General features: G+C 60.4%; 2 protein-coding genes across 2 annotated transcripts; one reads left to right on the top strand and one right to left on the bottom strand.

Annotated features, from left to right (window-relative positions):
* Window positions 1–832: 832 nt before the first annotated feature.
* Window positions 833–27,280, bottom strand: LOC128850134 (matrix metalloproteinase-14-like). Its single transcript, XM_054053111.1, is given in 24 exon segments — window positions 833–2,797; window positions 3,928–4,043; window positions 6,280–6,430; window positions 7,378–7,516; window positions 8,039–8,125; window positions 8,127–8,199; window positions 9,532–9,566; window positions 9,568–9,603; window positions 9,605–9,699; window positions 10,915–10,927; window positions 10,929–10,955; window positions 10,957–11,093; window positions 11,096–11,153; window positions 11,156–11,228; window positions 11,968–12,090; window positions 13,462–13,610; window positions 20,199–20,480; window positions 22,185–22,240; window positions 22,604–22,787; window positions 23,271–23,343; window positions 23,408–23,478; window positions 24,273–24,362; window positions 25,089–25,266; window positions 27,264–27,280. Coding segments are annotated over 24 exon segments (2,571 nt in total). The 3' UTR covers window positions 833–2,489.
* THTPA (thiamine triphosphatase) lies at window positions 18,400–19,870 on the top strand. The gene is made up of 2 exons (XM_054053135.1): window positions 18,400–18,478; window positions 19,203–19,870. The coding sequence occupies exons 1-2, from the start codon at window positions 18,415–18,417 to the stop codon at window positions 19,799–19,801; spliced, it is 663 nt and encodes a 220-aa protein (XP_053909110.1). The 5' UTR covers window positions 18,400–18,414; the 3' UTR covers window positions 19,802–19,870.
* Window positions 27,281–27,501: the final 221 nt, after the last annotated feature.

The following is a 27,501-nucleotide window of genomic DNA, read 5'->3' as shown; positions in this document are numbered from 1 at the left end:
TATCTGCGTCCCAGTGCTCCCAGTAACCCCTTATCCTCCTCCCAGTAAGACCTAATCCCCTCCCAGTGCTCCCAGTTAACCCCCCCTCCCCTCCCAGTAACCCTATTCCCTCTCCCAGTAAGACCTAATCCTGTCCCAGTGCTCCCAGTAACCCCTTATCTGCCTCCCAATAAGGCCTAATCCCTTCCCAGTGCTCCCAGTAAGGCCTTATCTGCCTCCCAGTGCTCCCAGTAACCCCTGATCTCCCTCCCAGTAAGGCCTAATCCCCTCCCAGTGCTCCCAGTAAGGCCTAATCCCCCTCCCAGTAAGAACTAATCCCCTCCCAGTGCTCCCAGTTAACCCCCACTCCCCTCCCAGTAACCCTTTTCCCTCTCCCAGTAAGACCTAATCCTGTCCCAGTGCTCCCAGTAACCCCCCAGTCCCCCTCCCAGTGCTCCCAGTAACCGTAATCCCCCTCCCAGTGCTCCCAGTAACCCTAATCCCCCTCCCAGTAAGACTTAATCCTGTCCCAGTGCTCCCAGTAACCCCTTATCTGCCTCCCAGTAAGGCCTAATCCCTTCCCAGTGCTCCCAGTAACCCCTTATCTGCTTCCCAGTAAGACCTAATCCCCTCCCAGTGCTCCCAGTAACCCTATTCCCCTTCCCAGTAACCCCTCCTCCCCCTCCCAGTGCTCCCAGTAACCCCTCCTCCCTCTCCCAGTGCTCCCAGTACCCCCCCAGTCCCTCCCAGTCCAAACCGTCGCCGCCTCCGCTGCCGCTCAGGGCTTTATTAATTATTATTAATTAATCATTAATTATTAACCCCTCCCCCCCCCGGAGCCCCTCCCGCCCCTCCCCCCTCTCCTGACCCGCAGGAGGGGGCGGGGCTGAGACCCCCTTAAAACGGTAAAAAAAACAAGTCCCGCCCACCTCATTTGCATAAAACAGGGCCCTCGTTTGCATAGATGTGGCTCCGTGTGCCCGTAGGGTGGCCTCATTTGCATAACCCCGCCCCTTGTATGGGGAAGGGGGCGTGGCCTCTGGGTCCCGTTGAGGAGTCAGAAAGGGGCGTGGCCAAAAACCCGGTAGGGGGCGTGGCTTTAGCTCCCATTCAACTGAATGGGGCCCAAAAGGGGGCGTGGCCTCGTCTCCCATTGGAGTGAATGGAGGGATATTGGGGTCCTTTGAAGGGCACTGGGATGGGGGGGTGGGCGTGGCCAAAGGGTGGGCGTGGCTTCCTGGGTCCCATTTAAGGCCAAATGAGGGTCCTTTGGCGTCCGTTTCAAGGCACTTTGAGGCACTGGGAGATACTGGGAAGCACTGGGAGGGCTCTGGGTGGCACTGGGAGATACTGGGAAAGCACTGGGAGGGCTGTGGGCGTGGCCAAAGGGTGAGAGTGGCTTCCTGGGTGCCACTGAGGCCAAACGTGGGGACCTTGGGGTTCCTTTGGAGGCACTTGGTGGCACTGGGAGATACTGGGAGGGACTGGGAGGGGGAGTGGGCGTGGCTAAAGAGGGGGCGTGGATTCCTGGGCCCCATTGAGGCCGAACGGGGGAACATTGGGGTCCCTTTGGGGGTCCCTTATAGCTCCCATTGGGGTGAATGGGGGCGTGGCCTCAGCGCCTATTGAAGTCAATGGGGACCTTGAAGGGGCGTGGCTTATGGCTTCATTGAAGTCAATGGGGGCCCCAAAAGGGGGCGTGGCTTCAGCGACCATTGAAGGCAATGGGGGCCTAAAAGGGGGGGCGTGGCTTATGGCTTCATTGACGTCACTGGGGCCCCCAAAAGGGGCGTGGCCTCAGCGCCTATTGAAGTCAATGGGGATCTAAGAGGGGGCGTGGCCTCAGCACCGAATAAAGTCATTGGGGACCTTGAAGGGGGCGTGGCTTATGGCTTCATTGAAGTCAATGGGGCCCCCAAAAGGGGCGTGGCCTCAGCGCCTATTGAAGTCAATGGGGATCTAAGAGGGGGCGTGGCCTCAGCACCGAATAAAGTCATTGGGGACCTTGAAGGGGGCGTGGCTTATGGCTTCATTGAAGTCAATGGGGCCCCCAAAAGGGGGTGTGGCCTCAGCGCCTATTGAAGTCAATGGGGATCTAAAAGGGGGCGTGGCCTCAGCACCGAAGTCAATGAGGACCGAAAGGGGGCGTGGCTTCAGCGACCATTGAAGTCAATGGGGGCCTAGAAGGGGGGCGTGGCTTATGGCTTCATTGAAGTCAATGGGAGCCCCAGAAGGGGGCGTGGCCAAGGGCCCCATTGAGGTGAATAAGGGGACATTGGGGTTCCTTGAAGGGCACTGGGAGATACTGGGAGATACTGGGAGGGGGTGTGGGCGTGGCCAACGAGTGGGCGTGGCTTCCTGGGTCCCATTGAGGCCGAACACGGGGTCGGGGAGGGGGACTTTGGGGGTCCCCTTTGGAGGCACTCGGTGGCAACTGGGAGGGCACCGGGAGATACTGGGAGGGCCCCGGGTGATACTGGGAGGTAACTGGGAGCTACTGGGAGGCGGCGTCAGACGCGCGGCAGCAGAGAGCGCTGGCAACGCAGGAGGGGTTTGGGGGCCCCGCGCCTCCTCCAGAGCAGCGCCAGCGCCGCCGTGGCCGCGGTAGCCACCGCCAACGCCGCGGTAGCCGCCGCCACCGCCCCGGCGCCGGCGCCCCCCACCTCCAGCACCACCACTTCCGTATCCGCCGTCGGCGCCGGCGCCTCCGCGCAGCCCAACCAGTCCCGAAGCACCGACTTGGGGTACCCGGGGAGCACCCGCAGAGCCACGTTGTCGAACTTCCAGTACCGCCCGCCCTTGTAGAAGTAGGTGAAGGCTGGGAGAGAGCGCGGAGGGTCAACTGGGAGCACTGGGAGGGACTGGGAGGGGGAATGGGGGCGCTGGGAGGGGCTGGGAGGGGGAATGGGGGCGCTGGGAGGGACTGGGAGGGGGAATGGGGGCACTGGGAGGGACTGGGAGGGGAAATAGGGGCACTGGGAGGGACTGGGAGGGGGAATGGGGGGCACTGGGAGGGACTGGGAGGGGGATTGGGGGCACTGGGAGGGACTGGGAGGGAGATAAGGGGCACTGGGAGGGACTGGGAGGGGGAATGGGGGCACTGGGAGGGACTGGGAGGGGGAATGGGGGCACTGGGAGGGGATTGGGGGGTACTGGGAGGGACTGAGGGGGAGATAAGGGGCACTGGGAGGGACTGGGAGAGACTGGGAGGGGGAATGGGGGCGCTGGGAGGGACTGGGAGGGGGAATGGGGGCACTGGGAGGGACTGGGAGGGGGAATGGAGCACTGGGAGGGGATTGGGAGGGGGAATGGGGGCACTGGGAGGGGATTTGGGGCACTGGGAGGGGATTGGGGGGTACTGGGAGGGACTGGGAGGGGATTGGGGGGCACTGGGAGGGACTGGGAGGGAGAATGGGGGCACTGGGAGGGACTGGGAGGGGGAATGGGGGCACTGGGAGTGGATTGGGGGGCACTGGGAGCACTGGGAGGGCAATAGGGGGCACTGGGAGGGACTGGGAGGGGATTGGGGGGCACTGGGAGGGGGAATGGGGTGAACTGGGAGCACTGGGAGGGGAATAAGGGGAAATGGGAGGGGATTGGGGGGCACTGGGAGGAACTGGGAGCACTGGGAGGGACTGGGAGGAACTGGTGGAGGAGACTGGGACCCCATCCAACCCCCTCTGCCCTCCATTCCCCCTCCCAGCCCCTCCCAGTCCCCCCCAGTCCCTCCCAGTCCCTCCCAGTCCCTCCCATTCCCTCCCAGTCCCCCCCAGTCCCTCCCATTCCCTCCCATTCCCTCCCAGTCCCTCCCAGTCCCTCCCAGTCCCTCCCAGTCCCTCCCATTCCCTCCCAGTCCCCCCCAGTCCCTCCCAGTCCCTCCCATTCCCTCCCAGTCCCCCCCATTCCCCCCCCCCAGTCCCCCCCAGTCGGTCCCGGGGGGTCCCTCACCCTCGTCGGGGCCCATGAAGGCTCCGCGGGGCCCTTCGGGAACGCCGCCCCACACCTCAATGCCTTTGGGGTACTCGGGGTCCACCGCCCGCGTCTCCTCGTTAAAGCGGTAGTACCTGCGGGGGCCTCGTTAGGGGGGGCCTCGTTAGGGGGGGACCTCGTTAGGGGGGGACCTCGTTAGGGGGGGCCTCGTTAGGGGGGACCTCGTTATGGCCTTGAGGAACCTCATGAGAACATCATAATGGGGTTGAGGAACCCCAATATGGCCTCGAGGACGTCATTATGGCCTTGAGGAACCTCATGAGAACATTGTTATGGCCTTGAGGAACCTCAACATGGCCTTAAGGGACCTCCATGTGGCCTTGAGGACATCATTATGGCCTTGAGGGACCTCATGGGGACATCATAATGGGGTTGAGGGACCTCAATATGGCCTCGAGGACGTCGTTATGGGGTTGAGGGACCTCAACATGGACTTAAGAGACCTCCATGTGGCCTTGGGGACGTCATTATGGGCTTGAGGGACCTCATGGGGACATCGTTATGGGGTTGAGGGACCTCAATATGGCCTTGAGAACGTCATTATGGCCTTGAAGTACCTCAGTGTGGCCTCGGGGACGTCATTATGGCCTTGAAGAACCTCATGGGAACATCGTAATGGCGTTGAGGAACCCCAATGTGGCCTCGAGGACGTCATTATGGGGTTGAGGGACCTCAATGTGGCCTTGGGGACATCATTATGGCCTTGAGGAACCTCAACATGGTCTTAAGAGACCTCCATGTGGCCTTGGGGACGTCATTATGGCCTTGAGGAACCTCATGAGAACATTGTTATGGCCTTGAGGAGCCTCAACATGGCCTTAAGGGACCTCCATGTGGCCTTCAGGACATCATTATGGCCTTGAATGACCTCAATGTGGCCTTGGGGACGTCGTTATGGCCTTGAGGGACCTCATGGGAATATCATAATGGGTTTGAGGGACCGCAGTGTGGCCTTGAGGACATCACTATGGCCTTGAAGGACCTCTACATGGCCTTAAGGGACCTCAATATTGCCTCGGGGACGTCATTATGGGGTTGAGGGACCTCAACATGGCCTTAAGGGACCTCCATGTGGCCTTGAGGACATCATTATGGGTTTGAAGGACCTCATGGAGATGTCATTATGAGGTTGAGGGACCTCAATGTGGCCTCGAGAACGTCATTATGGCCTTGAGGAACCACATGGGAACATCGTAATGGGGTTGAGGAACCCCAATGTGGCCTTGAGAACATAATTATGGCCTTGAGGGACCTCAACATGGACTTAAGAGACCTCCATGTGGCCTTAAGGGACCTCAATGTGGCCTTGAGAACATCATTATGGCCTTGAAGGACCTCTACATGGCCTTAAGGGACCTCAATATGGCCTCGGGGACGTCGTTATGGCCTTGAGGGACCTCATGGGAACATCGTAATGGGGTTGAGGGACCTCAGTGTGGCCTCGAGGACGTCGTGGTGGGCACAGAAGACCCCAGAAGGTCCCAAAAGGATTGAGAAGATCCCCTGAAGGTCCCCAGAAGGTCCCAGAAGGTCCCCAGAAAGTCCCAAAAAGGTCCCAGAAGATCCCCACAAGGTCCAAAAAGGTCCCCAGAAGGTTCCAGAAGGTCCCAGAAGGTTTGAGAAGATCTCAGGAAGTCCCAGAAGGTCCCAGAAGATCCCAGAAAGTTCCAGAAGATCCCCAGAAGGTCCCAGAAGATCCCCAGAAGGTTCCAGAAGATCCCCAGAAGGTTTGAGAAGATCTCAGGAAGTCCCAGAAGGTCCCAGAAGATCCCAGAAAGTTCCAGAAGATCCCCAGAAGGTCCCAGAAGATCCCCAGAAGGTTCCAGAAGATCCCCAGAAGGTTTGAGAAGATCTCAGGAAGTCCCAGAAGGTCCCAGAAGATCCCAGAAAGTTCCAGAAGATCCCCAGAAGGTCCCAGAAGATCCCCAGAAGGTTCCAGAAGATCCCCAGAAGGTTTGAAAAGATCTCAGGAAGTCCCAGAAGGTCCCCAGAAAGTCCCCAAAAGGTCCCCAGAAGGTTCCAGAAGGTCCCCGGAAGGTCCCAGAAGGTCCCCAGAAGGTTCCAGAAGGTCCCAGAAGATCCCCAGAAGGTTTGAGAAGATCTCAGGAAGTCCCAGAAGGTCCCAGAAAGTCCCTGAAGGTCCCCAGAAGGTCCCAGAAGACCCCAGAAGGTTCCAGAAGATCCCCAGAAGGTCCCCAGAAGGTCCCAAAAGATCCCAGAAGGTCCCCAGAAGATCCCCAGAAGGTTCCCGAAGGTCCCTGGAAGGTTCCCGAAGGTCCCCGGAAGGTTCCAGAAGGTCCCGCCACGCACTTGTTGCCCCGGAAGAAGTATGTGTGTCCGCTGGGGGCCCAGAGCAGAGCGGCGTCGAGGCGGTCGCGGGGGAGTCCTCGTCCCAAGTCCTTCAGCGCCCGCGGGTACCCCGGCTCCAGCGCCGCCTCCGAGAACACCCAATGGCGGTCACCTGCGGCCACCGCCGCGTCACCAGCGGCCACCGACCCTCCTGAAGGCCCCTCAGGACCTCCTGAACCCCCCTTTAGGGCCTCCTGAACCCCTTTAGACCCTCCTGAACCCCCTTTAGATCCTCCTGAACCCCCTTTAGACCCTCCTGAACCCCTTTAGATCCTCCTGAACCCCCTTTAGACCCCCCTGAACCCCCTTTAGATCCTCCTGAACCCCCTTTAGACCCTCCTGAACCCCCTTTAGACCCCCTGAACCCCCTTTAGATCCTCCTGAACCCCCTTTAGACCCCCCTGAACCCCTTTAGACCCCCCTGAACCCCTTTAGACCCTCCTGAACCCCCTTTAGACCCCCCTGAACCCCCTTTAGATCCTCCTGAACCCCCTTTAGACCCCCCTGAACCCCTTTAGACCCTCCTGAACCCCTTTAGACCCCCCTGAACCCCCTTTAGACCCTCCTGAACCCCCTTTAGACCCTCCTGAACCCCCTTTAGATCCTCCTGAACCCCTTTAGACCCTCCTGAACCCCTTTAAACCCTCCTGAACCCCCTTTAGACCCTCCTGAACCCCTTTTAGACCCTCCTGAACCCCTTTAGATCCTCCTGAACCCCCTTTAGACCCCCCTGAACCCCTTCAGACCCTCCTGAACCCCTTTAGATCCTCCTGAACCCCTTTAGACCCTCCTGAACCCCTTTAGATCCTCCTGAACCCCTTTAGACCCTCCTGAACCCCTTTAGATCCTCCTGAACCCCCTTTAGATCCTCCTGAACCCCTTTAACCCTCCTGAACCCCCTTTAGACCCTCCTGAACCCCCTTTAGACCCCCTGAACCCCTTTAGACCCTCCTGAACCCCCTTTAGATCCTCCTGAACCCCCTTTAGACCCCCCTGAACCCCTCCTGAACCCCATTTCTCCCCCGTGTCCCCCCCAGGCCCGGTTCCTCGGTTCCTCACCTTTGAAGAAGACGAACTTCCCGTCCCTCCTCTCGTAGGCGGTGCCGATGGACGCCGGGAGCCCCACCCAGAAGTGCCCGATGGGCAGAGGGTATCCGTCCATCACGCGCCCGTCCCGCACGCGCCAGAACCACCGCTCCTGCGGGCACCCACCGCCACGTCACCTCCGGGGGCTCCTACGCTCCGCGTTCCGCCCGCTTTGGGGCCTCCTGGACCCGTCTAGAACCTCCTCGGAACCATCTAGAACCTCCTTGGACCATCTAGAACCTCCTTGGAACCATCTAGAACCTCCTCAAAGCCATTTAGGACCTCCTTGACCTCATTTAGACCCTCCTCGACCCATTTAGACCCTCCTGAACCCCCTTTAGATCCTCCTGAACCCCTTTAGACCCTCCTGAACCCCCTTTAGATCCTCCTGAACCCCCTTTAGACCCCCCTGAACCCCCCTTAGACCCTCCTGAACCCCTTTAGACCCTCCTGAACCCCCCTTTAGACCCTCCTGAACCCCCTTTAGATCCTCCTGAACCCCTTTAGACCCTCCTGAACCCCTTTAGATCCTCCTGAACCCCCTTTAGACCCTCCTGAACCCCTTTAGACCCCCCTGAACCCCCTTTAGACCCTCCTGAACCCCTTTAGACCCCCCTGAACCCCACGTCCTCACCTTGAAGACGAACATCTCCCCTCGGAGCATGGCGATGGTGTCGAAGTTTCCGTCGCAGATCTCAGGGCCGTACGGAGGCCCCGGCGGGTCGCTCGGGGCTGCGAGGACGCGACGTGGTCCGAGGGACACCCCGGAGCCACACTGGGACCAACCGCCCGACCCTGGGGGGGAACCGGAGGGTCTAAAGGGGGTTCAGGGGGGTCTAAAGGGGGTTCAGGGGGGTCTAAAGGGGTTCAGGAGGATCTAAAGGGGTTCAGGAGGGTCTAAAGGGGGTTCAGGAGGGTCTAAAGGGGTTCAGGAGGATCTAAAGGGGTTCAGGAGGGTCTAAAGGGGTTCAGGAGGGTCTAAAGGGGTTCAGGAGGGTCTAAAGGGGGTTCAGGAGGATCTAAAGGGGTTCAGGAGGGTCTAAAGGGGTTCAGGAGGATCTAAAGGGGTTCAGGAGGGTCTAAAGGGGTTCAGGAGGATCTAAAGGGGTTCAGAAGGGTCTAAAGGGGTTCAGGAGGGTCTAAAGGGGGTTCAGGGGGCTCTAAAGGGGGTTCAGGAGGATCTAAAGGGGGTTCAGGAGGATCTAAAGGGGGTTCAGGGGGGTCTAAAGGGGTTCAGGAGGGTCTAAAGGGGGTTCAGGGGGGGTCTAAAGGGGTTCAGGGGGGTCTAAAGGGGGTTCAGGGGGGTCTAAAGGGGTTCAGGGGGTCTAAAGGGGGTTCAGGAGGGTCTAAAGGGGTTCAGGAGGATCTAAAGGGGGTTCAGGAGGATCTAAAGGGGTTCAGGGGGGTCTAAAGGGGTTCAGGAGGATCTAAAGGGGTTCAGGGGGGTCTAAAGGGGTTCAGGAGGTCCTAAATGGGGTCAAAAAGGGTCTAAAGGGGATCAAAGAGGGTCTAAAGGGGTTCAGAAGGTTCTAGAAGGGTTCAAGGAGGTCCCAAATGGGTCGAGAAGGTTCTAGAAGGGTTCAAGGAGGTCCCAAATGGGGTCAAGAAGGTTCTAGAAGGGTTCAAGGAGGTCCCAAATGGGGCCAAGAAGGTTCTAGAAGGGTTCAAGGAGGTCCCAAATGGGGTCAAGAAGGTTCTAGAAAGGGTTCAAGGAGGTCCCAAATGGGGTCAAGAATGTTCTAGAAGGGTTCAAGGAGGTCCCAAATGGGGCCAAGAAGGTTCTAGAAGGGTTCAAGGAGGTCCCAAATGGGGTCAAGAAGGTTCTAGAAGGGTTCAAGGAGGTCCCAAATGGGGCCAAGAAGGTTCTAGAAGGGTTCAAGGAGGTCCCCAAATGGGGCCAAGAAGGTTCTAGAAGGGTTCAAGGAGGGCCCAAATGGGGTCAAGAAGGTTCTAGAAGGGTTCAAGGAGGTCCCAAATGGGGTCAAGAAGGTTCTAGAAGGGTTCAAGGAAGGTCCCAAAGTGGTCAAGAAGGTTCTAGAAGGGTTCAACGAGGTCCTAAATTGGGTCAAGAAGGTTCTAGATGGGTCGAGAAGGTTCCGGAAGGGGTGGAGATGGAGAGGTCGGTGCTGACCGTAGAGCTGTTGGATCCCGCGGCGGTCGTCGGTCGGGGAGGACAAAGTTCTCGGTGTCCATCCATTGGGTAGAAGGGCGCCATGATGGCCGAGGGGTCGCTGGAGTGCTCCAGGCCCAGCGCGTGGCCCAGCTCGTGGACGGCCACCAGGAAGACGTCATTGCCTGCGGGACAACGCCAACCGTCACCGGGGGACCTCCAGGGGTCCAGAGGGGCTACAGGGGGGTCTAAAGGGGGTTCAGGAGGTTCTAAAGGGGGTTCAGGGGGGTCTAAAGGGGTTCAGGAGGGTCTAAAGGGGGTTCAGGGGGGGTCTAAAGGGGGTTCAGGGGGGTCTAAAGGGGTTCAGGGGGGTCTAAAGGGGGTTCAGGGGGGTCTAAAGGGGTTCAGGAGGATCTAAAGGGGTTCAGGGGGGTCTAAAGGGGTTCAGGAGGATCTAAAGGGGGTTCAGGAGGGTCTAAAGGGGGTTCAGGAGGATCTAAAGGGGTTCAGGAGGGTCTAAAGGGGTTCAGGAGGGTCCTAAAGGGGGTTCAGGGGGGTTCTAAAGGGGTTCAGGAGGATCTAAAGGGGTTCAGGAGGGTCTAAAGGGGGTTCAGGGGGGTCTAAAGGGGGTTCAGGAGGATCTAAAGGGGTTCAGGAGGATCTAAAGGGGGGTTCAGGAGAATCTCAAGGGGTTCAGGAGGGTCTAAAGGGGGTTCAGGAGGCCCTAAAGGGGTTCAGGAGGTCCTAAAGGGGGTTTCAGGGGGTCTAAAGGGGTTCAGGAGGGTCCAAAGGGGGTTCAGGAGGCCCTAAAGGGGGTTCAGGAGGTCCTAAAGGGGGTTCAGGGGGGTCTAAAGGGTTCAGGAGGGTCTAAAGGGGGTTCAGGAGGCCCTAAAGGGGTTCAGGAGGGTCTAAAGGGGGTTCAGGAGGGTCTAAAGGGGTTCAGGAGGTCCTAAAGGGGGTTCAGGAGGGTCTAAAGGGGTTCAGGAGGGTCTAAAGGGGTTCAGGAGGGTCTAAAGGGGGTTCAGGAGGCCCTAAAGGGGGTTCAGGAGGTCCTAAAGGGGGTTCAGGAGGGTCTAAAGGGGGTTCAGGAGGGTCTAAAGGGGTTCAGGAGGGTCTAAAGGGGGTTCAGGAGGATCTAAAGGGGGTTCAGGAGGGTCTAAAGGGGGTTCAGGAGGATCTAAAGGGGTTCAGGAGGGTCTAAAGGGGGGTTCAGGAGGGTCTAAAGGGGTTCAGGAGGATCTAAAGGGGTTCAGGGGGATCTAAAGGGGTTCAGGGGGATCTAAGGGGTTCAGGAGGATCTAAAGGGGTTCAGGAGGGTCTAAAGGGGGTCAGGGAGGTCCCCTATGGGTCAGGAGAGGCCCCCTATGGTCAGGGAGGCCCTCCGTGGGGCGTTGTCTCACCGCTGAGGTCGTCCGTGGCGCGCGGTCCAGGGTTCGGCGGCCGTCGAAGTGAGTGTCGCCGCCGATGTGGGGCCCCGGGAAGTACGCGTGGGCCAAGAACCCCCCGGGCCGTCGAAGGGAGTGCTGTCCGCCATGGAAACCCTCGGCGAAGAAGATCATAATGTCCGCCTGGGGGGAGCGCCGCGACGGATCTCCTCGTACGGAACCTCCCGGAAACGCAGCGGAGTCACCGCCGGCCCACGACGGAGAAAGCGCGGCGGTATGGACGCCATGGTGGCCGCTTTCGCCCACCTTGGGGGGTGAAGTTCTGGATGCTGAGGGGGGGAGAGAGAGGGCACCAAAGGGTCGTTGGAGGACATCAACCGATGGTTATGGGGGTGGAGGACCTCAACTGATGGTTATGGAGGACCTCAACTGATGGTTATGGGGTTGGAGGACCTCAACTGATGGTTATGGAGGGACATCAACCGATGGTTATGAGGGTTGGAGGACCTCAACTGATGGTTATGGAGGACCTCAACTGACGGTTATGGGGTGTGGAGGACTCAACTGATGGTTATGGAGGACCTCAACCACGCACTTATGGGGTTGAAGTAGCCTCAACTGATGGTTATAGGAGGACCTCAACTGATGGTTATGGGGTTGGAGAACCTCAAACTGATGGTTATGGAGGACCTCAACTGACGGTTATGGGGGTGGAGGACCTCAACTGATGGTTATGGAGGACCTCAACTGTCACTTATGGGGTTGGGAGAACCTCAACTGATGGTTATGGAGGACCTCAACTGATGGTTAATGTGGTTGGAGGACCTCAACTGATGGTTATGGAGGGACCTCACTGTCACTTATGGGGGTTGGAGTACCTCAATCGTTACTTATGGAGGAGCCTCAAATGACGCTTATGGGGTTGGAGGACCTCAACCATCGCTTATGGAGAACCTCAACTGTTGTTGGAGAACCTCAACCATCACTTATGGGGTTGGAGAACCTCAACTGATGGTTATGGAGGACCTCAACCACCACTTATGGGTCCGGAGTGCCCCCGCTCCTCACCTGAAGGTGACCTCGCGCTGCTCCCACTTCATGCCCTGAATGGCGAAGCGCCGGCGCCGCACGTTGGCCTTCAGCTCCGCCCCGAACTTATCGGGGACACCGCAGCGCGGGCGCCGCATGGCCCTGAGGAGGAGACACCGCCGGCACCTCCGGACAACGGCCTCCACCGCGCACCACCCCACGGCCTCCACAGCCTCCGGTGGCCCCACGCCCACCTCCTCCCACCGTCCCTCCACCTTCTCTATGGCTCCTCTCTATGGTCCCTCCATGTTCTCTATGGTTCCTCTCTATGGTCCCTCCACCTTCTCTATGGCTCCTCTCTATGGTCCCTCCATGTTCTCTATGGCTCCTCTCTATGGTCCCTCCATGTTCTCTATGGTTCCTCTCTATGGGTCATCCACATTCTCTATGGTCCCTCCACGTTCTCTACGGTCCCTCCACGTTCTCTATGGTTCCTCTCTATGGTCCCTCCATGTTCTCTATGATTCCGCCACCTTCTCTATGGTTCCTCCACGTTCTCTATGATCCCTCCACATCTTCTATGGTCTCTGCACGTTCTCTACATTCCCTCCACGTTCTCTATGGTTCCTCTACATTCGCTACGGTTCCTCTCTATGGTTCCTCCCCATTCTCCTCCACATTCTCTATGGTTCCTCTCTATGGTCCCTCCACATTCTTTATGGTCCTTCAGTGTTCTCTACTGTTCCTCCACGTTCTCTATGGTTTCCTCTCTATGATTCCTCCATGTTCTTCTATGGTCCCTCCACATCTTCTATGGTCCGCCACGTTCTCTATGGTTCCTCTCTATGGTTCTTCCACATTCTCTAGTGGGTCCCTCCACATTCTTATGGTCCTGCCATGTGCTCCTACGGTTCCTCCACATTCTCTATGGTTCCTCTCTATGATTCCTCCACGTTCTCTATGGTCCCTCCACCTTCTCTATGGTTCCTCTCTATGATCCCTCCACACCTTCTATGGTCCCTCCACCTTCTCTATGGTCTCTCCGTGTTCTCTACGGTCCCTCCACGTTCTCTATGGTTCCTCTACATTCCCTACAGTTCCTCTCTATGGTTCCCCCACACTCTCTATGGTCCCTCCACATTCCCTACAGTTCCTCTCTATGGTTCCCCCACACTCTCTATGGTCCCTCCACATTCTCTACAGTTCCTCTCTATGGTTCCTCCACGTTCTCTATGGTTCCCCCATATTTTCTATGGTCCCTCTACATTCTCTATGGTCCCTCCACATTCTCTATGGTTCCTTTCTATGGTTCCCCCACACTCTCTATGGTCCCTCCACATTCACTATAGTTCCTCTCTATGATCCCTCCACACTCTCTATGATCCCTCCACACTCTCTATGATCCCTCCACACTCTCTATGATCCCTCCACATTCTCTATGGTTCCTCTCTATGGTCCCTCCACGTCCTCCTGGTGCTCTCCCCCCCCCCGTCCCAGTTCTCCCAGTTCTCCCAGTTCTCCCAGTGTCCCCACCTGAGTGTCTCGGGGTCGGCGCGGCCGGTGACGCGCAGCCCGTAGAGGCGCTGCATGGCGGCCAACGCCGCCGCCACGCCGGGCGCCGAACGCAGCGACTGCGACCGCAGGTCCCCGGGGGGGAGGTACCCGTACTGCTGCAGCCACGCCTGCCGGAGACTGGGAGTACTGGGAGGCACTGGGAGCGCGGGGGGGGGGCACTGGGAGGGGCTGGGAGAGGGAATGGGGGGACTGGGAGGGACTGGGAGAGGGGATGGGGGCACTGGGAGGGACTGGGAGAGGGGATGGGGGCACTGGGAGGGACTGGGAGGGGGAATGGGGGCACTGGGAGGGACTGGGAGAGGGGATGGGGGCACTGGGAGGGACTGGGAGGGGGAATGGGGGCACTGGGAGGGACTGGGAGGGAGAATGGGGGCACTGGGAGGGACTGGGAGGGGGAATGCGGGGACTGGGAGGGACTGGGAGGGGGAATGGCGGCACTGGGAGGGGACTGGGAGGGGACTGGGGGCACTGGGAGGGGGAATGGGGGCACTGGGAGGGGGAATGGGGGCACTGGGAGGGACTGGGAGGGGGAATGGGGGCGCTGGGAGGGACTGGGAGGGAGATAAGGGGCACTGGGAGGGACTGGGGTGCACTGGGAGGGACTGGGAGGGGGAATGGGGGCACTGGGAGGGGGATAAGGGGCGCTGGGAGGGACTGGGAGGGGGAATGGGGGCACTGGGAGGGACTGGGAGGGGGAATGGGGGCACTGGGAGGGACTGGGAGTGGGAATAAGGTAACTGGGAGGGAGAACGGAGGCACTGGTTTGCACTGGGAGGGGACTGGGGGCACTGGGAGGGGAGGTGTCCATACTGGGAGCACTGGGGGTGCTGAGAGTGGGCGTTACTGGTCGGTACTGGTCTATACTGGGGTCAGCGGGGGCGCCGCTCTGCACTGGTCTATACTGGGAGCACTGGGCAGGATGTGGCCCAGACGGAGCCGCGGCCGCAGAAACCGCAGGGACGGAGCCGCCCCTCCCCCCCCGGGATGGGGAGAGCGGAAAACCGGGAAAAATGAGGGGAAAACCGGGAAAAATGGGGAAAATGGGGGGAAATGGGGGAAATGGGGGAAATGGGGAGAAAAGGGGGGGAAAATGGGGAGAAAAGGGGGGAAAATGGGGAGAAAAGGGGGGAAAATGGGGAGAAAAGGGGGGAAATGGGGAGAAAAGGGGGAAAAATGGGGAGAAAAGGGGGGGAAAATGGGGAGAAAAGGGGGGAAAATGGGGAGAAAAGGGGGGAAAATGGGGAGAAAAGGGGGGGAAATGGGGAGAAAAGGGGGGAAAATGGGGAGAAAAGGGGGAAAATGGGGAGAAAAGGGGGGAAAAGGGGGAAAAGGGGGGGAAATGGGGAGAAAAGGGGGAAAAATGGGGAGAAAAGGGGGGAAATGGGGAGAAAAGGGGGAAAATGGGGAGAAAAGGGGGAAAAATGGGGAGAAAAGGGGGGGAAATGGGGAGAAAAGGGGGAAAATGGGGAGAAAAGGGGGAAAAATGGGGAGAAAAGGGGGGGAAAATGGGGAGAAAAGGGGGGAAAATGGGGAAAAGGGGGAAAATGGGGAGAAAAGGGGGGAAAAATGGGGAGAAAAGGGGGGAAAATGGGGAGAAAAGGGGGAGAAAAGGGGAGAAAAGGGGGAAAATGGGGAGAAAAGGGGGAAAATGGGGAGAAAAGGGGGGAAAATGGGGAGAAAAGGGGGGAAAAGGGGGGAAAATGGGGAGAAAAGGGGGGAAAAGGGGGAGAAAAAGGGGGAAAATGGGGAGAAAAGGGGGGAAATGGGGGAGAAAAGGGGGAAATGGGGAGAAAAGGGGGGAAAAATGAGGAGAAAATGAGGGGAAAGGGAGAAAACGTGGCAAAAAACAGGGAAAAAAAGGAAGAAAATGAAGAAAAAATGGGAAAAAAGAAAGAAAATGGGAAGAAAATAGAAAAAAATGGGAAGAAAATAGAAAAAAATGGGAAGAAAATAGGAAAAAAATGGGAAGAAAATAGGAAAAATGGGAAGAAAATAGGGAAAAAATGGGAAGAAAATAGGGAAAAATGTGAGAAAAGAGAGAAAATGTGGGAAAAAAAAAGAGGAATTGTGGAAAATAAACCGAAAAAGTGATGGAAAAGGGCAAAAAAATGAGGAAAAAAAACGGGAAAAAACAAAGAGAAAAGGTGGAAAAGGGGAGGAAAACAAAGGGAAGGAGAGGAGAAAATGGGGGGAAAAAAGGAGGAATGGGGAAAACTGAGGAGGAAATGGGACAAAAGGAAACGTGGCCGGAGGGGAGGGGGGGGGGACACCCCAAAAGGCCCTTCTGAGCCCCCAAACTCACCCCAAGGCCACAGAGGGAAGGATGTGGGGCAGAGAGGGGGTTATGGGGCAGATGGGGGGCGGAGAGGGGGTTATGGGGGAGATGGGGGGCGGAGAGGGGGTTATGGGGCAGATGGGGGGCGGGGAGGGGGTTAGGGGCAGATGGGGGGCAGATGGGGGGCAGAGAGGGGGTTATGGGGTAGATTGGAGGATATGGGGGGGTTATGGGGCAGATGTGGGGCAGAGAGAGGGTTATGGGGTAGATGTGGGGAAATGGGGGGTTATGGGGCAGATATGGGGCAGAGAGAGGGTTATGGGGCAGTTGGAGGAAATGGGGGGCAGACAGGGGGGTTATGGGGCAGATGGGGAGGGAAATGGGGGGCAGACAGGGGGGTTATGGGGCAGATGTGGGGCAGAGGGGGCAATGGGGGGCAGAGAGGGGGTTATGGGGCAGAGGGGGGGCAGATGTGGGGCAGAGGGATGGAGTGAGGGGGTTATGGGGCACGGGGGGATATGAGGGGCAGAGAGGGGTTATGGGGCAGATGTGGGGCACGGGGGGGCTGAGGGAGTTATGGGGCAGAGTGGGGGAATGAGGAGTTATGGGGCAGAGGAGGGGATTTGGGGGTTATGGGGCAGATATGGGGCAGAAGGGGGGATGTGGGGCAGAGGGGGGGATGTGGGGACCTTTGGGAATGCTATGGGCGGGGGGGTGGGATTTGGGTAAGGATGGGGAGGATTTGGGGGGATGTGGGGCAGCTATGGGGCAGCTATGGGGCAGAGGGGACCCTTGGGGTGCCATGGGGCAGCTATGGGCAGAGGGAACCCTTGGGGTGCTATGGGGCAGCTATGGGGCGGGGGGGGGCGATGGGAGGGTGGGAAAGGGAAGGAATGAGGGGGGGGGGAGGTTTCTGGGGGGGATGTGGGGCAGCTATGGGGCAGCTGTGGGGCAGGGGTCTCACCTCGGGGCTGATGTGGGTCTGGGGGGCGGCGGGGGGGGGCAGGACCCCGCAGGAGCCCCAAAAGCAGCGCGGGGGCCATGGGAGATCGGCGGGGGAGGGGCGGCGGGGGGCCCGCCCCAACTGGGAGGGACTGGGGGCACTGGGGGGGGACTGGGGGGGCACTAGGGGGGAGTGGGAGGGACTGGGAGGGGACTGGGGGGGACTGGGAGGGGATGGGGGGGGAGTGGGGGGACTGGGAGGGGAATGGGAGGGAATGGGAGGGACTGGGGGCGACTGGGATGGACTGGGAGGCACTGGGGGAGACTGGGATGGAACTGGGATCGAACTGGGATGGGGAATGGGAGGGACTGGAGGGCACTGGGATGGACTGGGAGGGGAATGGGGACGGTGGGAGGAGGAATAGAGGGCACTGGGATGCACTGGGATGGGACTGGGATGGGACTGGGAGGCACTGGGATGGACTGGGAGGCACTGGGATGGACTGGGATGGGACTGGGAGCGACTGGGATGGGACTGGGAGGGAACCGGGATGGAGCGGGAGGGATTGGGGGCACTGGGAGGGGCACTGGGGGATACTGGGAGGCACTGGGGAGGGTGGGAGGGGGGGGAGAGGGGGAGTCACGGGACTGGGGGGGGGGGAGAGTTCCCCCCCCTTTTCCTGCTGAGTCAGCACCGCCCATGACGTCATCGTCATGGGGTGCGGTGACGTCATCGGCGGGGGAGGGGCAGCGCGGGACTGGGAGGGAACTGGGATGGAACTGGGATGGAAATGGGAGGAACCGAAAGGGAACTGGGGGAATACTGGGAGGGCACAGGGAAATACTGGGATGTACTGGGAAGGACTGGGGGGGGGAACTGGGAAGCCCTGGGAGGTACTGGGGAGGACTGGGAGGGTGTTGGGGGCTACTGGGAGGTACTGGGGAGGACTGGGAGGGTGTTGGGGGCTACTGGGAGGTACTGGGGGTGTTGGGGGCTACTGGGGAGGACTGGGAGGGTGTTGGGGGCTACTGGGAGGTACTGGGGAGGACTGGGAGGGTGTTGGGGGCTACTGGGAGGTACTGGGGAGGACTGGGAGGGTGTTGGGGGCTACTGGGAGGTACTGGGAGGGTGTTGGGGGCTACTGGGGAGGACTGGGAGGGTGTTGGGGGCTACTGGGAGGTACTGGGGAGGACTGGGAGGGTGTTGGGGGCTACTGGGGAGGACTGGGAGGGTGTTGGGGGCTACTGGGAGGTACTGGGGAGGACTGGGAGGGTGTTGGGGGCTACTGGGAGGTACTGGGGAGGACTGGGAGGGTGTTGGGGGCTACTGGGAGGTACTGGGAGGGTGTTGGGGGCTACTGGGAGGTACTGGGGAGGACTGGGAGGGTGTTGGGGGCTACTGGGAGGTACTGGGGAGGACTGGGAGGGTGTTGGGGGCTACTGGGAGGTACTGGGGAGGACTGGGAGGGTGTTGGGGCTACTGGGAGGTACTGGGGAGGACTGGGAGGGCGTTGGGGGCTACTGGGAAGGCACTGGGGGGACACTGGGAGATACTGGGAGAGCGCCTACGGTGGAGTCGTTGTTCCCAGTGCCTCCCAGTAACCCCCAGTGCCCTCCCGGTCCTCCTCAATCCCATCACCCCTCGCGGTGTGTGTGTGTGGGGGGGGGGGGGGGGGGGGGGGGGGCCTCCCACAATGCCCCGCGGCCCCTCCCCCACCCGCCCTTCAGCGCTCGTCTCCATGGAGACAGAGACCCCCGGTATTATGGGATGGGAGGGGGGAGCGGGGGGGGGAGGCTGTATGGGTCCCTATAGGGCTCCTGTGGGTCACTTATGGGTCTCTATGGGTCACTTATGGGTCTCTATAGGCCGCTATGGGTCCCTATAGGGCGCTATGGGTCACTGTGGGTCCTTATGAGTCTTTATGGGCTCCTATGAGTCACTTATGGGTCCCTATGGGTCACTTATGGGTCTCTATGGGTCCCTATAGGGCACTACGGGTCTCTGTGGGTCTCTGTGGGTCCCTATAGGTCTCTATGGGGTCTCTATAGGTCTCTATGGGTCTCTATGGGGTCTTTATGGGCTCTATGGGTCTCTGGGGGTCTCTATGGGGTCTCTATGGGTCCCTATAGGGCTCTATGGGGTCTCTATGGGGTCTCTATGGGGTCGCTATGGGTCTCTATGGGTCCCTATAGGGCACTATGGGTCTCTATGGGGTCTCTATGGGGTCTCTATGGGTCTCTATGGGATCTCTATGGGTCACTATGGGGTTTCTATGGGTCTCTGTGGGTCTCTATGGGGTCTCTGTGGGTCGCTATGGGTCTCTATGGGTCCCTATAGGGCTCTATGGGGTCTCTATGGGGTCTCTATGGGTCACTATGGGGCTCTATGGGGTCTCTATGGGTCTCTATGGGTCTCTATGGGTCTCTATGGGTTGCTATGGGTCGCTATAGTTCAGGCCGTGCCCCCCTTTGTGCCCCACAGGCGCCATCGAGGTGGAGGTGAAGTTCGCCGTGGGGCCGGGGCTGGAGGCGGCGCTGTCGGCTCTGGGCGCCGTGGGGCTGCCCCACATCCCCCCCTTCCGCGACTGCTACTTCGATGGGGCCGGAGCCCCCCTGGGCCGCGCCGACCTCTGGCTGCGGCACCGCCAGGGCCAGGGCTGGCAGCTCAAGCTGCCCCATAGCGCCCCACGGCTGCCCCATAGCGACCCACAGCTGCCCCATAGCGAACCACGGCCGCCCCATAGCGACCCACAGCCCTATAGCGACCGACAGCCGCCCCATAGCGAGCAACGGGGGAGTCAGCAGGAGCCACGTCAGCCCCACAGCGAGGAAGAGCCGCCCACAGCGACCCACGGCTGCCCCATAGCGACCCACGGCTGCCCCATAGCGACCCACGGCCTCCCCATAGCGCCATTGAGGCCCCCAGACTGCCCCATAGTGCCTCTGAATCACTGCATAGTGCCCCCAAACTGCCCCACAGCCCCACTGAGACCCCCAATCTGCCCCATAGCACCTCCAATCTGCCCCATAACCCCTCCAAACTGCCCCATAGCGCCTCCAGTCTGCCCCATAACCCCCTGAAACTGCCCCATAGCCCCACTGAGACCCCCAAACTGACCCATAGCCCCACTGACACCCTCAAACTGACCCATAGTCCCCCCAAACTGCCCCATAGCCCCTGAATCACCCAATGACTCCCCGGAACTACCCCATAGCCCCACTGAGACCCCCAAACTGCCCCATAGCGCCCCCAAACTGCCCTATAACCCCCTGAACCGCCCCATAACCCCCCTGAACCGCCCCATAACCCCCTCAAACCGCCCCATAGCCCCACAGAATCACCCAATGACTCCCCTGAACTGCCCCATAGCCCCTCTGAGACCCCCAAACTGCCCCATAGCACCCCCAAACTGCCCCATAACCCCCCGAAGCGCCCCACAGCGCCCCCGAGGCGCCGCCCCCGGGCCCCACGGTGTACCGGGAGGTGTGGGGCGAGGCGGCGGTGCTGCGGGAGCTTGGCCGGGCGCTGGGGGCGCGTTGGGAGCGTTGGCGTGGGGCGACGGAGGCGCTGCGGGAGCTGGGGCTGCGCCCCACGGCGTCGTTCGTGACGCGGCGTCGGCGGCTGCGGCTGCCGGGGGTCACGGTGGAGCTGGACGAGGCCGATTTCGGGTACGGCGTCGGAGAGGTGGAGGCCGACATGGACGGCACCGACGGAGACGTCGAGGAGGCCAAGAGGCGCGTGGAGGCCGTCGTCAGGGCCCTGGGTGAGCCGGGGGGGCGCTATGGGGCGCTATGGGGTCTATGGGGCGCTATGGGGCTCTATGAGTCTCCATAGGTCACTATGAGTTCTATGGGTGTCTATGGGATCCATTAACTTCATGGGCTTCTATGGGTCCCTATAGGTCACTATGGCACCTATGGGTCTCTATGGGTCGTTATAGGTTGCTATGGGTTCTATGGGTCTCTATGGGTCTCTGTGGGGTCTCTATGGGTCTCTATGGGTCTCTATGGGGTCTCTGTGGGTCTCTATGGGTCCCTATTGTCCCCTATTGGTTCCCATTGATCCATATTGACTCCATTGGTTCTATTGGTCCCATTGATTCCCATTGGCTTCTATGGGTCTCTATGGGGCTCTATGGGGTCTATGGGGTCTCTATGGGGTCTCTATGGGGTCTATGGGGTCTCTATGGGGTCTCTATGGGGCTCTATGGATCTCTGTAGGTCTCTGTGGGTCTCTATGGGAGTCTCTATGGGGCTCTATGGGGCTCTATAGTGTCTCTGTGGGTCTATGGGGCTCTATGGGGTCTCTATGGGTTCTATGGATCTCTATGGGTCTCTATTGGCTCTATTGGTCCCTATGAGCTCTATGGGTCTCTATGAGTCCCTATGGGGTCTCTATGGGTCCCTATGGGCTCTGTGGGGCTCTATGGGTCCCTGTGGGTCTCTGTGGGTCCCTGTGGGGCTCTCTGGGTCCCTGTGGGGCAGCGCCTCTGAGCCGGGTGTCCCTCTTGTCCCCCCTGCAGGCGTGGAGCCGTGCCAGAGGGTCCCCGGGAAGCTCAGCGTCTTCCTGGCGCGGTACCGTCCTCGCTACTTCGCGCTGCTGCGGGCGGCCGGGCGCCTCGAGCCTCCGCCGGCCCAATAAACCCCCTCCAAGATGGCCGCCCAACACACCAACATGGCCGCTTGCCATGGGAGATGTCGTGTTTGTCATCCAAGATGGCCGCCGGCCCACCTAAGATGGCTGCCCTCCATGGGGAGCACCCTGCTGGCACCCCGAGATGGCTGCCAACAGCGGGAGACGCCAAAATGGCTACCCCCGATGGGAAACAGCCCAAGATGGCCGCTCACCCCCACCTAAGATGGCCGCCTGCACCAGGAGCTGCTATATTGGTAGCCCAAAATGGCTGCCTCCGATGGAGACCACCATATTGGCAGCCCAAGATGGCCGGGTACCAAGCTAAGATGGCTGCTTGCCCTGGCAGGCGCCATCTTGGCACCTTAAGATGGCCGCCACAACCCCAAAATGGCCACCACCAACCCCAAACAGCGGCCCCAACCCCAAAATGGGCGTCCCGTTAAACAAAATGGTGGCCCTCAGTCCCACACGAGCTGCTCTCCATGGAGGCCGCCATCTTGTTGCCCCCCCCCCAGGCATTTATTGCACCCTCAGAGCAGACAAGAGGCCGTTGGAGGACTGAGTGGCGCCTCCAGAGCAGATGAGAGGGCCCCGTGGGGGGCAGAGTGTCGCCCTAGAGGCGCGATGGCGCCCCCCCGCCCACCACCACGGTCTCCCCGACCACGTAGGAGGCGGCCGGAGAGCACAGGAAGGTCACGACCTCGGCCACCTCCTCCGGAGTCCCCAACCTGGAGGGGAAGGTCACGGAGGGGTCAGAGGTCACGTGTGTGTTGGGGGGGGAAGTCAAAGGTCACGTGTGGTGGGGCTCAAAGGTCACGTGGGGTTCACCTTTCGATGCCCATGGCCGCCATGCTCTGCTTCCGCATCTCCTCGTCCTTCCAGAGCTGGAGAACAATGGGAAAGGTGTCATGGCCACGCCCACCACGTGACATCAGAGGCCACACCCACCACGTGACCGCCCCCAAACGAGGCTCCGCGCCCCATAGACTCCACCCCACGTCAAGCACCGCCCCCCTAACCCCCCAATGGGACATCCTTGAACCCCCCCCGAGATGTTTCCACCATCAGGCCCCGCCCCCGAGGCCACGCCCACCACGTGACCGCCCCCAAACGAGGCTCCGCGCCCCATAGACTCCACCCCACATCAAGCCCCGCCCCCCAACCCCTCTATAAGACCTCCTCGAACCCCCCCCGAGATGTTTCCACCACCAGGCCCCGCCCCCCCGAGGCCCCGCCCCCCACGTGACCGCCCCCAACCGAGGCTCCGCGCCCCACAGACTCCACCCACGTCCTCACCGCGGCGCTGAAGCGGGTCCGGATGAGCCCCGGGGCGACGGCGTTGAGGCGGACGTTACGGGCGCGAAGCTCCGGCGCCAAAGCCTTCACCAACCCCAGCAGCGCCGTCTTGCTCACGCTGTACGGGCCCAGCGCCTGCGCCACGCCCCAAACGCACCACCAAAAGAGGACGGCCCACCACCAGAACCCCAAGAGATGAGGTCCCACCACCAGAAGATGAGGTCCCACCACCCAGAACCCCAAGAGATGAGGTCCCACCACCCATCTGACCACTCAGACCCCCAGAAGATGAGGTCCCACCACCCATCTGACCACCCAAACCCCCAGGAGATGAAGTCCCACCACCAGGAGATGAAGTCCCACCCTCAGAACCCCAGAAGATGAGGTCCCACCACCAAAGGATGAGGTCCCACCACCCATCTGACCACCCAGAACCCCATAAGATGAAGTCCCACCCCCAAAACATGAGGTCCCACCCCCAGAAGATGAGGTCCCACCACCAAAGGATGAGGTCCCACCACCACCCATCTGACCACCCAGAACCCCATAAGATGAAGTCCCACCCCCATAAGATGAGGTCCCACCCCCAGAAGATGATGAGGTCCCACCACCACCCACCGGGATGGGCTGATACGCGGCCACCGAGGTCACCAGGACGATGGCTCCTCCCCTGCCGCACACCAGATCGAGGCTGAAGGAAGGGGGGGCGTGGCCAGCGGAAGCCCCGCCCCCCCTCTTTCTCCCCCTTTCCTCACCCCCTCTGCTCCATGTGGGGCACCACCAGCCCCACCAACATGGCCGCCGCCGTCACGTTCACCTGGAAGATCTGGGGAGGGGAGTTAGGGGGCAGCTGTGGGGCGCTATGGGGCTCTATGGAGTAGCTATAGGGTAGCTATGGGGCTCTATAGTGCGCTATGGGGCAGCTATGGGGCTCTATGGGGCTCTATGGTCCTCTATGGGGTAGATATAGGGCAGCTATGGGGCTCTATGGGCCTCTATGGGGCTCTATGGAGTAGCTATAGGGCAGCTATGGGGCTCTATAGGGCGCTATGGGGTAGCTATGGGGCTCTATAGGGCACTATGGGGTAGCTATAGGGTAGCTATGGGGCACTATGGAGCTCTATAGGGCTCTGTGAGGTGGCTGTGGGGCAGCTATGGGCATCTATGGGGCAGCTATGGGGCAGGGATGAAAGAGCTATAGGGCTGGGGCTCTATGTGGGTAGTTATAGGGTGGCTATGGGGCTCTATGGGGTGGCTATAGGGCAGCTATGGGGCTCTGTAGGGCTCTATGGGGTGGCTATAGGGCAGCTATGGGGCTCTGTAGGGCTCTATGGGGCAGCTATAGGGCTCTATGAGGCAGCTACAGGGCTCTATGGGGCAGTTATGAGTATCTATGGGGCAGCTATGGGGCAGGGATGGAAGGGCTATGGGGCTGAGGCTCTATGTAGCGCTATGGGTGGCTATGGGGCAGCTGTAGGTCTCTATGGGGTGGCTATGGGGCTCTACGGGGCAGGAATAGAAGGGCTATGGCGTGGCTATGGGGGTGGGGCTCTGTGTGGCTCTATGGGGCAGCTATAGGGCAGCTATGGGGCAGCTATGGGGCGCCCCACCTTGTCCCACAGGGCCTCCCCTGTGTCCAGCGTGGGGCCCATGGATGGGTTGGGCCGCGTTGGACACCAGGATGTCGATGCCGCCGTAGGTGTCCAGCGCCTGCCGTGGGGCAGACCCACAAGTGTGGGGCAGGGCCCAGGGGACCCCCCAGCCCTGCCCCCAAACCACAGCCCCACAGCCCCACAACTGCGACCCACAACTGCGACACCCAACCCCATGGCACCCCCAGCCCCATAGCTGCCCCATAGCCTCCCTCCAGCCCCATAGCCCCCTCATAGACCCCTTAGCCACCTCCCAGCCCCATAGCTGTCCCACAGCCACCCCCCAGCCCCATAGCTGCTCCACAGGCCCCCCAGCCCCATAGCTGCCCCATAGCCACCTCCCAGCCCCATAGCTGCTCCACAGGCCCCCCAGCCCCATAGCTGCCCCATAGCCAGCCCACAGCCCCACGGCCCCCCCAGCCCCATAGCTGCCCCATAGCCCCCTCATAGCCCCCATAGCCACCCTCAGCCCCATAGCTGCCCCACAGCCACCCCCAAGCCCCACGGCCCCCACAGCCCCATAGCTGCCCCATAGCCACCCCTCAGCCCCATAGCTGCCCCATAGCCACCCCACAGCCCCATGGCCCTCACAGCCCCATAGCTGCCCCATAGCCTCCCCCCAGCCCCATAGCTGCCCCATAGTCCCCTCATAGACCCCATAGCCACCCCCCAGCCCCATAGCTGCCCCATAGCCACCTCCCAACCCCATGGCCCCCACAGCCCCATAGCCACCCCCCAGCCCCATAGCTGCCCCACATCCCCTCCCCCCCCCCCAGCCCCTTACCTTCTGGATGAGCGCCTGGCGGCTATGGGGCTGCCCCACATGGCAGACGACCCCGCTGACCTCCAGCCCCCGGGCACGCAGCTGCCCCACAGCAGCCTCAACGTGTGGGGCACGACGGGAGCTCAGCACCACGCGGGCCCCCGCCAGGGCCAGCGACGTGGCCACGGCCAGCCCGATCCTGGGGGGCAGGAGGCAGCTATGGGGCAGCTATGGGGCAGCTATGGGGCTGGGGGGGGGGCTACGGGGTCTATGAGGGGCCTATGGGGCTGGGGGGCTATGGGGCAGCTATGGGCTGGAGGGGCTATGGGGTCTATGACGGGCCTATGGGGCTGGGGGGCTATGGGGCAGCTATGGGCTGGGGGGGCTATGGGGTCTATGAGGGGGCCTATGGGCTGGGAGGGCTATGGGCAGCTATGGGGCTGGAGGGCTATGGGGTCTATGGGGCAGCTATGGGGCTGGAAGGGCTATGGGTCCCTATGGGCTCTATGGGTCCCCTATTGGTCCCTATTGGTTTCCATTCGTTTCCCATTGATCTCAACGGGTCCCTATGGGGTCTCTATGGGTCCCTGTGGGGCTCTATGGGGCACTATGGGTCCCCCATTGATCCCTATTGGTCCCTATTTGTTCCATTGGTCTCTATGGGGTCCCAATGAATCCCTATGGGGCGCTATGGGTCCCCCATTGATCTCTATTGGTCCCTATTGGTTCTATTGGTTCCCATTGATCTCTATGGGTCCCTGTGAGTCCCTATGGGGTCTCTATGGGTCCCAATGGGTTTCTATGAGTCTCTATGGGGTCTCTATGGGTCCCAATGGGTTTCTATGGGTCCCAATGGGTCTCTAAGGGGGGGGTTATTATGGGCTGGCGCGCTCACTCACCCGCTGGTGGCCGCCGTTACCAAGGCAACCTTGCCCTCCAGCGGCCCCCCCCCCAGCCTGGCGCCCCCCCGTTCCCTGCCCCCCAAGTGCCCGCGCGCCCCCTCCTTTCCCTTCCCCCTCGCCCCCCCAACTCGGGTTCCGCCCCGCTTGGGTTCCCCCCTCCCATTTTAAGGGTTCTGCCTCCCAGTTGGAGGGTCCCCTCTCCCAGTTTAGAGGTCCCCCTCCCAGTTTAGGGGTCCCTCCTCCCAGTCTGCCCCCCGCCCGCCCCATGGCGCCCCCACATTCTGCCCCTCTGGACTCTGGAGGTGGGACTGGGAGGAGACTGGAGGGGACTGGGAGCGCGGGGGGGCGTTAGGGGGTACTGGGAGATACTGGGAGGGGACTGGGAGGCACTGGGGGGGCGCTAGGGGGGGAGGGGGGTGACTGGGAGGGGACCTGGGAGCTACTGGTGGGGGTACTAGGAGGGAATTGGGGGTAACTGGGGGGGACTGGGAAGGGACTGGGAGGCACTGGGGGGGCGCTAGGGGGACTGGGAGGGGAGTGGGGACGACTGGGAGGATACTGGGAGGCACTGGAGGGACTGGGGACAACTGGGAGGGACTGGAGGGATTGAGGGGGGCTGGATGGGACTGGGAGGGAATTGGGGGTAACTGGGGGTGGACTGGGGGGTACTGGGAGGGGGGGTGGGACAACTGGGAGGGGACTGGGAGCTACTGGGGACGACTGGGCGGGGACTGGGAGACACTGGGGGGACTGGGGACAACTGGGGGGGCTTTGGGGGTATTTTAGGGGGATTTGAGTAAAAAAAGGGGCATTTTGGGGGAGTTTGTGAGGGGATTTGAGGCAAAAGGCACTTTTTTTGGGAGTTTTTTGAGGGGATTTGGGACAAAAAGCGCATTTTTGGGGAGTTTGTGAGGGGATTTGGGTAAAAAAAATGCATTTTTGTGTGGCATTTGTGAAGGGATTTGGGGTAAAAGCACATTTTTCATTGGGTTCCTGAGGGGATTGGGGGCGAAAATGCAGGTTTGGGAGTTTGAGGGGAAATTTGAGAGGATTTGAGGTAGAAGTTGCGTTTTGGGGAGTTCGGAGAGGAGATTGAGGTGAAAAATCACATTTTTTGCCAGTTTGAGGGGGAATTGAGAAGATCAGAGGTAGAAGCTGTGGGTTTTTTTGCGAGATTTGAGGTAAAAAGCTCTTTTTGGAGGAGTTTAAGGGGAAACTGGAGAAGATCGGAGGTCCAAATCACGGCTTTGGGGAGTCTGGGGGAGGGCTGTGAGGAGATTTCGGGTTGAAATACCTCAGGTTTTGTGGCATTTGTGAAGGGATTTGGGGGGTGAAAGTCCCATTTCTGGGGGCGTTCGAAGGCGATGCGAGAAGATGGAGATGAGCTCCGAGGGGGGGGTCCTTTTAAAGGGCTTCTTTGCTCCCTCCATATCCCCTCAGCCCCTCCTTCCCGCCCTTTTTAAGCGCTGGCCACGCCCCCATAGCCCTTCCCTCCCGCCCTTTTTACGCGCTGGCCACGCCCCCTCAGCCTT

This window comes from Cuculus canorus, chromosome 39 (assembly GCF_017976375.1).
Source record: "Cuculus canorus isolate bCucCan1 chromosome 39, bCucCan1.pri, whole genome shotgun sequence".
In the NCBI taxonomy this organism is placed as follows: domain Eukaryota; kingdom Metazoa; phylum Chordata; class Aves; order Cuculiformes; family Cuculidae; genus Cuculus; species Cuculus canorus.
Note: the sequence above shows the minus strand (reverse complement) of the source record. Positions and strands in the feature narration are given on the sequence as shown.